Source organism: Nomascus leucogenys, chromosome 2, assembly GCF_006542625.1.
Source record: "Nomascus leucogenys isolate Asia chromosome 2, Asia_NLE_v1, whole genome shotgun sequence".
Classification (NCBI taxonomy): Eukaryota; Metazoa; Chordata; class Mammalia; order Primates; family Hylobatidae; genus Nomascus; species Nomascus leucogenys.
In genome coordinates this window covers 1404940-1417212 of record NC_044382.1, presented here as the reverse complement: position 1 = coordinate 1417212, position 12273 = coordinate 1404940, and the positions used below count along the sequence as shown (strand labels likewise).

The 12273-nt window shown below is 42.9% G+C and overlaps 1 protein-coding gene across 3 annotated transcripts in view; it reads right to left on the bottom strand.

Moving 5' to 3' along the window:
• RNF130 (ring finger protein 130) overlaps positions 1–12273 on the bottom strand; it is a 151771-nt gene that overhangs the window by 119728 nt on the left and 19770 nt on the right. For all 3 annotated transcript variants that reach the window (XM_030824275.1, XM_030824267.1, XM_030824284.1), the window contains exon 2: positions 586–780. In XM_030824275.1, coding sequence (XP_030680135.1) covers positions 586–780 — 195 coding nt within the window. The remainder of the gene's footprint in view (positions 1–585; positions 781–12273) is intronic.

Genomic DNA, 12273 nt, shown 5'->3' with positions numbered 1-12273 from the left:
GGAGAGAACCTACATCATGCATGGTTGTTGTAAAGACTGTCTAAAAAACAGATTTTAAAAACTCATTGCACAGCGCCTGGCATTTATATAGTAAGTGCTCAATAAACTGCAACTATTGTTATTAAACAATCAGAAATATCCTAAATGCTTCCAGAAGAAATAAAGAAGCATTGTTACTACTGAAATTATATTAATTACTAAGTCAACTTCAACATTTATCCTGATGAAAACAGAATCCTTCCCAGACAGGCAATCCTTGAGAATCCATGAGATAACCTGGGTGAATGATTCCAAATCAAATACATTATTTGTCAAAGTTATTAAGCAAAATGTAGAAATGCAAAACAACTAAGGATTTAATCACAGCCAGTTATTTAATAAGTCCAAGTTTTATAGACTGCTATCATCATGACTTATGAAAAAGAAGAAATTCAACTATGGGGAAAAAACATGCATCCCAACAAATAAATGGCAATACTAATAGGATTATGTTGGAAATTACATGGCTTCAGCAGAGGCAGAATGCTTACCTATAAAGCAATGATTTCTAAGAAGAAAAACAAAACAACAACCATTTTTGTTTACCTGGGTGAGTCATGGTAACCGGCTCCTCTTTGGATTTATTATTGTAGATGACTACAGCAACTGCATTGTGGAAAGCGGCCCGTGATATTTTCTCTTTAAATGTGCAGTTTCCCCTCTGCAGCAAGGCAATCCACTGTTTGATATTAGGAGGGACAAAGAACCGGGTTTGTGGATCACAGCCCAGATGATCGGCAACTGAAAAGAAAAAGAAATACACACATTAAAGATAAATAAAACTGACCAAGTCTTTATCAAAGCGTCAACTGCTTCCTGAATACCACACAGAGCTAATGCACGTCAAGCAGCTCGCTGCCAACAGAGCTACGAATACATCCACAAACCATACAATGAAGCTGAATCAGTATCTATAGGGAGAGATGCTCCATTGGACAGTTACCTATAATGCAAATTAAAACAATGAAAATTTCTTAACTTTACAGACTGATAAAAAATAAAAAAGGACTGATAATATCCAGTACAGAGTGTAAAGGGAGGAGGAAGAAAAGGCCCACACAGACGAGAAACCCAGGTGACTGATGTAACCCTGACACCCTGGCTCTTACTCACTCCTGTTCATGTACTAGCCTCTCCACACACCCCCACTAGCCCCACGGTGAGAAAACAGAAGCCTGGACTGCGGGCCAGTGAGGAGGCCAAAGTAACCCTTGGTTCAGTTACTAAGTGATCCTGCTGAAATTCAACCATGTTTGAGCACATTTCTTCATAAATGTCTAAGGAAAATTTAAAAGTTTGGTTTTGGCTTATATTTGAAAGTTGAAGTAGTTAAAATAACATCTAAGTAGAATAAATGTATTATTCCTCTAATTTATGTTAGCAAAAGTCACCCCACAACTCCATATCAAGGTACACTTACTGTATCCATCTGTCTAACAGGTTACAAGAAGACACTAAGAATGTTGGTACTACAAATTACAGGGCCACTGTTCTAGATTTTTTGGGATAGTTTATTTAAAATACTCTTAAGTACATTTAAATCTGTCAGAGTAAGTGCCTCAATTTTTTTACTCTGCACATATGGCCATCATGGTTCTGGCATCCTCTGCAAATCTTAAGAAGAAGCCCCCGGCTGCTCTTCCCACTCCCACTTTCACATTTATAACAGGTTCGAATGAGAGAGAAGGGTAGTCCAGAAGGGGAGACAAGTCACCAAAGGGAGAGTCTGCAGACTGCTAGCACACAGTGGCGGAGGGTGCCAGCCCTGTGCCCTGAGTCAGCCCTGCTGGTCCACTGTATGCCGGGAAGGAAGCAAGGAAAGGGAACACGGCACATGGATCTAAAAAGGTGACACCAGAAGTAAATAAATCATAAAAACAAGGCGAGGTGTGGTGGCTCACGTCTGTTAATCCCAGCACTTTGGGAGGCCGAGGCTGGTAGATCCCTTGAGCCCAGGAGTTTGAGACCACCCTGGGCGACAAAGTGAAACAGAAAATACAAAAAATTAGCTGGGTGTGGTGGGGCACATCTGAATTCGCAGCTACTGGGGAGGCTGAGGTGGGAAGATTGCTTGAGCCATGATGGCACCACTGAACTCCAGCCTGGGCGATAGAATAAGACCCTGTCTCAAAAAATCATAAAAACATTAAGTATTAATTGTAGTAGATAAAGAGATGACACCAGCGGGAAAACGTTGGCTTTCTACACACCTGGAAGCACATGCTTAGCAAAAGAAACTAAATGCTTACACTACTTAAATTGTAAAATGTAAAGATGTCACTAACCTCAGAGAACTATTACATCTACCATTCCCACTTAAATATCTTTCCCCAAATTTTCTTTCAATTATTGTGGTGAGAGACTGCACCAAGAGTGTATTTGCTAGGTCTCCTAATACATGAAATGGAAGATGAATGTTTTCACAATTTTTCATGATTGATATTGTATACCACCATTACCTACCCTTTTCCTTAAAAGGTTTCTGCACTCTGAAACTTTAACCCTTCCTCAATCAAATTAAACAGGGGGATAGAAGCCTATGTGATGATTTTAGGAGTCAACTATTGAAAGACATAGGCGATGCATTACAAAACTTTAAAATCCTGAAACAGATTGTTTACTTTCATCACTATCTGTTTCACCGATAATTAATAAGCTGTAAAATAAAAGCAGCTCAGTGACCTGTTACGATAATCTCCTCTTAGAAAAATGTCTAATACTGTATCCAAACAGGGAATAACCGAAGAACTGGTTTTAGGTGTTCTGTTTGTTATTTTTCAAAACATACTGCTGCACAAACCCTGGAAGAAAACACAAAATCAAGAATATCTAAAGTGATGTGTACCCTTGCCTTCTGTGCAACACATTTAATCATTTGTCTGTGACTTATCTCTTCTTCCCTGTGGTCTCGCATACATGTACAATGTAGTAAAGAGCAAACAACATAGTTATGGAATCAGCAAGACTGTGCTCCAAGTTCTAGATCAACTGCTTACTAGCTGTGTAACCGTCACAGGTTACTGAAATTCTCCCATCTTTAATTTGTACTTATTTATAAAGATTTAGATAGTCTTATCTCACAGAGTTCTACATGTGAAAAAGCCAACAGTAATTCTTTCTGGCCAGGCGTGGTGGCACACGCCTGTGATCCCAACGCTTTGGGAGGCCAAGGTGGGAAGATCACTCGAGGCCAGGAGTTCAAGACTAGCCTGGGCACATAGTAAGACCCTCATCTCTACACAAGATAAAAAATAAAAAAATTAGCTAGGCATGGTGGCACACACCTGTAGTCCCAGCTACTCAGGAAGCTGAGATGGGAGGATCGCTTGAGCCCAGGAGTTCAAGATTTACAGTGAACTATGATCATGCTGCTGCACTCCAGCCTGGGTGACAGGGCAAGACTCTCTCTCTAAAAAATAGTAATAATTCGTTCATTCTTGAATGCTTAAAAAAACCTCTTTCCTTTTGTTTGTTTCACTGACATTCATCCTATGCTGTCTTGGTGATCCAGTTTGGTCCCCTTGGGAGTTTCTGTGCCAAAATATGTGAGCTACCCCACGCTCAGCAGCACCCCACACTCCTCTGCTCTTAGTAACCACCACTCACAGATCCCAAGCCTCATCTTCTTTACCTCTTTCCTTTTGACAGTGTCACAGTCCACTCAGGAGACAGCAATTCAGTAATATTCATAATGTTCTAAGAATGAAAAGACACAGCAAGGGGTGCAACCACGGAGCAAAAGTTATCAAACATACTGCAGGGGGACTTTAAAACTCTCCTAAAGGAATCCCACCCACTGAGAACAGATTCTATGAACAACAGCATGATCAAAACAAATCCAACAACGGCCTGTATAAGCAAAAGAACATTACTGTTTCCCAAAATTCATCCAATCATCATCCGTAAAAGGTCTCTGAAAACATTTATATTGGTAGTACAATGCAAAATAAGCAAGGATAGGAAGTTTCTGTTCAAAAAAGTGGTATTTATTATTCAGAAGAAAACAAGAGGTTTTCATAAACAGGAACTTAATACTGTAGTATACTCAATTCTACCTAGTTATTCCCTCCTGTAATTAAGAAAATATAAATAATGAAAACAACAGCTCTATAACAACTTTCCAAGACTGATGACTATAATTAAGTAGTATTACTCCAAAATTTAATACCAGTTGTTCACACTTGAGCAATTTATTAAGTGAAGACATATTATGGTGTAAAATATCTATATAATTATGAGCCTTTAAAATTTGTCAATAGCAATTCTGTTAAAATTCAGAATAACTGTACTTCTGTTTTTCTTACCTGCCAAATTTTATAAGAGGATACTATCTCTGAATTATTTGCATTTATTAATTATAGAGCGAGGAAAAACTTATTAGAGGTTTTGATAAAAATTTCAAGATAGATAATACAAAATATTTTACTACAGAACTTAAATTTTTCCTCTAGGGCTTTTCCTGCTGAGTCCAAAAATATTAAAAGTAATGAGACTTATTTACCTCTTGACAGGAACCAAACAATTACGGGCTCCTCATCTCAATGAATAGTAACTTATGTGCTCAGCAACACGCTAAGTACCAAAGAGAGATACAACGTGGCAAACGCCTTGCTCTTGACGCTTAAAGAGCCTCCACATGGCCGGGCGCAGTGGCTCACGCTTGTAATCCCAGCACTTTGGGAGGCCGAAGGGGACGGATCATGGGTTCACGAGTTCGAGACTAGCCTGACCAACACAGTGAAACCCCATCTCTACTAAAAATACAAAAATCAGCTGGGCGTGGTGGTGGACGCCTGTAATCCCAGCTACTCGGAAGGCTGAGGCAGGAGAATCGCTTGAACCCAGGAGGCGGAGCTTGCAGTGAGCCAAGATTCTGCCACTGCACTCCAGCCTGGGCGACAGAGGTAGACTCCGTCTCAAAAAAAAAAAAAAAAAAAAGCTTCCACATTTACTGAGGCATCGTATTTGGCACCAGCACAGAAGCTGACGTGAGAGGGTGCCAACACGAAGTGCACTTAAGAGACTGAAGGAGGGAGGAGGGCAGACGATGGTCAAGATTTAGTGTTAGCTGGGGCCCACATGGAACCCCTGAAACTTGCCCAGGCAGGAAGGAGGTGGACACGTAAGTTGCCAGCATAAAAACACAGAACAAAGACTAAACTCTTCTCTTGAACTCTTGTAAAATTAAGATGATATGTAACAGAGCCTACAACACTATACAAATTTAAGAAGATCAAGTTCAGAAAAGATGTCATTTGCAGTGAGAGAAGGGGAAGAATATTCAGGTAAGAATATTATGTAAATATTTAAAGGACTGTAGGAATGAAATCTCTCTTCCACACCCCACTGTGTCTGGAATTGGTGTGTTCTTGGTCTTGCTGACTTCAAGAAGGAAGCCACGGACCCTCACGGTGCTACAGTTCTTAAAGATGGTGTGTCCGGAGTTTCTTCTTACTGGTGGGTTCGTGGTCTCGCTGACTTCAAGAGTGAAGCTGCAGACCTTCTCATTGAGTGTTACAGCTCATAAAGGCCGCACGGACCCAAACAGTGAGCAGCAGCAAGATTTATCACAAACAGCACAAGAACGAAGCTTCCACAGCGTGGAAGGGGACCGGAGCGGGTTGCCACTGCTGGCTGGGGCAGCCTGCTTTTATTCCCTTATCTGACCCCACCCACATCCTGCTAATTGGTCCATTTTACAGAGAGCTGATTGGCCCATTTTGACAGGGTGCTGATTGGTGCATTTACAAACCTTGAGTTAGACACAGAGTGCTGATCGGTGCATTTACAATCCTCCAGCTAGACATAAAAGTTCTCCAAGTCCCCACTAGATTAGCTAGACACAGAGCACTGATTGGTGCGTTTACAAACCTTGAGCTAGACACAGGGTGCTGATTGGTGCATTTACAATCCTTTAGCTAGACAGAAAAGTTCTCCAAGACCCTACCCAACTCAGGAGCCCAGCTGGCTTTGCCTAGTGGATCCCGTGCAGGGTGCCCACACTCCTCAGCCCTTGGGCAGTGGATGGGATGGGGCGCTGTGCAGCAGGGGGCAGCGCTCGTCGGGGAGGCTCCGGTGGCATGAACGGAGGCGGGTGGGGCTTGGGCATGGGGGGCCCTGCCCCTTGGGGAGGCATCTGAGGCCCTGCGAGAATCTGAGCGCCGTCAACTGCGGCGCACGCGGTCCGCAGTGCTAGGGGACCTGGTGCACCCTCCGCAGCTGCTGGCCCAGGTGCTAAGCCCCTTACTGACTGGGGCAGGTGCAGGGCTCGCCAAGCCCGCGCCCACCCGGAACTCGAGAGCCAGCCTCGGCCAGCCTAGAGAGGGGCTCCCACAGTGCAATGGTGGGCTGAAGGGCTCCTCAAACGTGACCAGAGCAGACGCCAAGGCCAAGGAGGCGCCGAGAGCGAGCGAGGGCTGCTGGCACGTTGTCACCTCTCACCACCAGTTTGAAACTCTCCCCCTTTGATTCATTTGATTTAGTAAAACCTCATTTCTTAGAAATGTAAACACGCTACCTAAGAAGCACTCACCATGTTATGGTGTAGGCTAATGGTTTCCTTCCTACCCCTGAGAATTGTCAGTCTGCTGCAGGGACAGAAGTGATAGCCTAGGACAGTATTTTTCTGCAGTGATGGTCAAAACAGGCAGCTGCACAGCACAGTGGCAAAGATGTGCCTCTCCCTCTCAGAGCCTGTGTGTGTCGCTTCATCCTCCTGAAATGCCAGTCCCACCACTCTTGCTCACCACCTTCTGAGCCTCAGGATTCTGCCAAAATGTCTTCTCCAGAACACTTTCCCAGCCTCCTAAGACTGAGTTGGGTGCTTTTTGCAAGTTGCCATGGCACTCTCAGGTTACATCCATCTTTACTGTATTAGTAACTGGCTGTTTACTTCTGAGGCTTTCCTTCCGGAATGTGAGGTCTAGCATCTCCTGTGAATATGTCTGGCACACAGATGTTTAACATGCTCGATGAAGGAAAAAGGATTTTATGACAGGGAAATCAAGCCAAAACTGGCATTAAAAAAAAGTTTGTGGCAAAGAGCTCTCTGTTTCACGTGGTAATATCCTGACTACCGTAATGTTCTATCAGTTGCTTCCTACAAAAGAGGTAAAAATAAAAATGAGACTAATCAGTTACCCCGGATTTAGATTCCTCCATTGTCAGCTATGGTCTGGTTGCTTTCCTACTCCTGAATTAGATCATAATCTTTATTCTTTAAATTTCCTGCTTCTACCCTATCTTTCCTTATTTTCCTTTGTCAAATTCTAATTTTATGATTCAAAGAAAAAAATACAATTCATCATTTCTGTTATCAATTTCTTAATTTTATTTTTAATAGCAGCTACTGGACTTAGTTCTCTTTATCCACTTCCATGGATATAACATTATCTTACTGCTTCTACACTTTCACTTAAACCTAACACTCCTTTTTATTACTTAGCTTCAATGGGTGTTTAGTCTTATTGAAAATGTTTTTTTTCTGGCCGGGCGCGGTGGCTCATGCCTGTAATCCTAGCACTTTGGGAGGCCAAGGGGGGCAGATCACCTGAGGTCGGGAGTTCAAGACCAGCCTGACCAACATGGCGACACCCCGTCTCTATTAAAAATACAAAATTTAGCCTGGCGTGGTGTGTGGGCCTGTAATCCCAGCTACTCGGGAGGCTGAGGCAGAAGAACTGCTTGAAGCTGGGAGGCAGAGGTTGCAGTGAGCCGAGATTGCACCACTCTACTCCAGCCTGGGCGACAGAGTGAGACTCTGTCTCAAAAAATAAATAAAATAAATCTCAGGCCACTCTTTGTTCTCCAAACTGGCCTGCCCCAGCCGAGCGCTGTCCTCTCTCCACTCCCACGTCCCACTTCCTCCAGGCTTTCCTCCTCCACTACCACAGTCATTCTTTGGGTCTTTACTGCCTCTTCTTCCTCCACTCGAACCTTCAATATTGACGCTCCCGAGTACTCTGCCTTCCCTGGCGTGGGCCCAGGACTCTCCAGGGCTCATTTTCACCATGTCAACAGCACATTTTTTTTTTTTTTTATTGGAACGATGCTTACTAACATCTCATGCTGAGCAGCCCTCTTTTGAGAAATTATTTTTCATTTTTACTTATATGAAGCCAGTTTCTAATAGACACAGCTAAATCAGGTCGACAGCATGCTAAGAATCGGGAGAGGAAAGTGGAAAATTACACATACACAAGGGAATTCATTCCCTTCCATTCCAAGCAAAAACTCTGCCTTGACTTGATGAGTTAAAAGGAGTTCTTCAAGGTTTCAACTGGTTTACATGGAAGGGGCATGGAAGGGAGTCTGTAGTCCAGTTTATGGCAAATCACTCTGTATCTAATTATTTGTTTCCAGGTTGCTCTGCCCTGCTTCTAGGCTAGAGGATTATATTATATCAAAGGCTTCAGGATTAACCTCCGAATCTAGGCAATTTCTGCTTGACTCACATAGGAAGAACCAGTGTTCCATGTAACAAAATCAATGACTTAGATTGATTAAAAATAACGAGGCCAGGTGCGGTGGCTCATGGCTGAGGTGGGAGAATCACTTGAGCCCTGGAGTTCAAAGCTGCAGTGAGTTGTGATGGCGCCACTGCACTCCACCCTGGGAGGCAGAGAGAGAGAGATGCTATCTCAAAAATGGAGGGAAGAGGTAATTTATCCTGTCTCAGAATAGGGCCGTATTTGGGGTTGAAGAATTCAGCACCTCAGCAGTGTCACCAGGATCTGGTTCCTTTTCATCTCTTCCCTTTGCCATCCGTAGCTTCGGCTTCATCCTAAGAGTCGCCTCTTTATCATAAGATGACTGCCAGCAGCAACTGGAGTCACACAGCTCCCTGTTCATATTCAGTGGGAGACAGAAAAAGCCAACCCTCCAGGTATGTAATTTAAGGTCTTCACTTCTGTGCAGCTCACCCTACGTCATTTATCCTTCTGTGCCCCACACCCTCTTCTGGGGCTCAAACAGGTGTCACTTAAAGCATGTGGCTGCATGGAAGTGATCATCGATGCCTGAATTACATAAGGTTTCTGTTTTAAATAAGCAGAGGCTGGTAGGCAATTAACAGCTCACTTCAAACCTCAAGGTGACCTTATAGAGTGGCTCTTAATTCATCAGAATCCATACTTGGCAATTCAAACCCACCAAAAAGGCCAAAACCTAAAAAGAAAGCTTCTTTCATTTCCAAGTGCTTTGACACAGGGAGACAGCTAAGGTACCAGCCCTCTGCCTCCTTCCCTCACTCGAGGGAAACACGAGCTATTTGGGAGTGGAGATCCCCACTTGAAGACCAGCAGCTAGAGCAAGCGTTCTTGACAAGGCTCTGGGGATAGAATTCAGGGCTGAGTGACATTTGGATGAGGGGAAATCATCTTTATTTCTGCTAAAATCTAACTGAAATCTAGCATTTTCTTTATTTATAAACATAGATAACAAACCATCTGTAACTGTAACCAGCGGCAACCACATTACGGTTATTGCAAATCCTGCAAAATACTGATAAAGTGATTAGGCCCACCACTGAATCCTGTTCCTAATGTTAACTGGACAAGTATTACCATGTCACAAATATGTTAAGTATTTTAAATACTTTGATACATTGTTTCAGTATACTTGGTTTTCTTTAATCCTATTTACTCCTGCACTTAACACTATTCTGAGAAGCAGCCCAGAGGTTAAATCAGACTACAAAAGGAGTCTCAACTGCCAGGCTTAGTCTATCTGCATATGTATATGATATATTTGGATTCATCTCTATTATTTTATTGTGCTCTTATTTATTCTATTTTTCTAAGCTTCTTTATACTTTTTTTTTCCCTCTCCTTTCTGCCTTTGAATATACTGACCGAATTTCATTTCCCCCTTTTCCTCATCTATATATTCAAGTTCTATTTTTTTAGTGGCTACCCTTAAAATGTTAACATGCATACCTGATAAAAGGTCTACAATTAATCAGTACCTCTATTCTCCTCCTGAATACTTCAAGGCTCTTAAATATTAGTTTCCTAGGGCTACCAGAACAAAGTACTACAAAGATGGTGGCTTAAACAACAGAAATGTCTTCTCCCACAATTCTGAAGGCCAGAAGTCCAAAATCAAGGTGTAGGCAGGGCCACTCTCCCTATCTCTAGCTTTATCTAGTTATTTCTTTACACAGATATGTACATACAAAGGGATTTATTATAAGGAACTGGCTCTGGCAATTATGGAGACAGACAAATCCCACGCTCTGCAGGGTGAGCTGGCAGGCTGGAGACCCAGCAGAGCTGATGGAGTTCCAGGCCAAAGACCAGCAGGCTCCGCACCCAGAAGAGCCAAAGGTCTCAGCCGTAAGGCAGGCAGGCAGGAGGAAACCCCTCTGACTCCAGGGAGGGTCACTTTTTTGTTCTATTCAGGCCATCAGTGGAATGGATAAGGCCCACCCACATTATGGAGAGCAATCTGCTTTATTCAGTCTACCCATTCAAACGTTAACCTTGTCCAAAACCACCCTGACCAAAACATAAGAATTCTCTCAGGATACTGTCTGACCAAGTATGTGGGCACCTGTGGCCCAGTCAAGGTGACACATAGAATTCACCATCACAGTCCTCCTCACAGCTCACTTTTTTCCTTCTGTGTTCCATTTCCCTCCTCCTTATTCTACATCCTTCAGAAATTCTTTCGATGAGGATCTGTTAGGTAAACTTGTATTTTACATCTGAAAACATCTTTCTTTTGTTCTCATTCTTGAGTGACAGGTTAATTAAGTAAAAAATTCTAGACTGTTAATTTTCTCTCAGCACTTCAGGGCTGTTATTCCACTGTCTTTTTTTTTTTTTTTTTTTTTGGAGACAGGGTTTCACTCTATAGCCCAGGGTGGAGTGCAGTGGCACAACCAGAGCTCACTGCTCAACTTCCTGGGCTCAAGTAATCCTCCCACCTCAGCATCCTGAGTAGCTGAGACTACAGGCATGCACCACCATGCCTGGCCAATTTTTGTATTTACCCCAACATGAGGTCTCACTATGTTGCCCAGGCTGGTCTTGAACTCCTGAACTCAAACAATCTGCCCACCTCAACCTCCCAAAGTACTGGGATTACAGGCATAAGCCACCAAACCTGGCCAATTCTAGTACTTTTAAAAAGTAAACAAAATGTGTTTCTTGTTTTTCTCTTAATTGACAATTTTTACAATTATCAATTGTAAATAAATTGTAAATAAAAAGGTGATAAATTCTTACAACAAATTATCACCTTTTTGTATAGAATGTTTTTTTGTTTGTTTTTTGGTTTTTTTTGTTTGTTTGTTTTGTTTTTGAGACAGAGTCTCGCTCTGTCACCCAGGCTGGAGTGCAGTGGCGCGATCTCGGCTCACTGCAAGCTCCGCCTCCCGGGTTCACGCCATTCTCTTGCCTCAGCCTCCAGAGTAGCTGGGACTACAGGCGCCCGCCACCACGCCTGGCTAATTTTTTGTATTTTTAGTAGAGACGGGGTTTCACGTGGTCTCGATCTCCTGACCTTGTGATCCGCTCACCTCGGCCTCCCAAAGTGCTGGGATTACAGGCGTAAGCCACCACGCCCGGCCTTTGTATAGAATTTTTAAGAAGGTGGCAGCAAAATACCTTCTGGACACCTAAATGCTGGATGCCGCAGTCAACATGGCAGGAATGTCCTAACAGTGGAACTGCCAGCAAACGCACTTGTCAGCAGCCATCCATCATTGTTTGTCTGCTGAACTTAGTTACTGTACATCTCAAATGGATTTTGATTATTTTTTACATCCTTAGAACGCAAATATATCTGTTGGATGTTCTCCATGATATAATAAAAAACATCTTAAGAGTAAGTTTAAATGACAGCTAATACAAACCACTTCGCATGAAAAGTCAATTTCAAAAATAATAATAATAATTTCTATTACAAATGATGCAACAGATACTTCATGCAAGAGAGATGCTACAGATCTAAATAACTGAAAATAAGAGCTCGGTCCTCATACAAAGTTGGTGTCACAGTGCAATATAAGTGTTAATTATTCATCCACATCGCTCTTCGTTCCACAAAGGAATCACAGTACTGAGTACAACTCCTCCTGAGGCTCTCTGTTCTCTTGGCTCCTATCCATCATCTTTTCCTCCCCCTCTCTAACTGTTCTTTCTCATTTTCCACTGCTAGACCCTCGCCAGGGTCTGTCCTAGGCCCTCTTTTCTCAGTGGGCAGTATCATCCACTCCCCTGCCTTCGACTA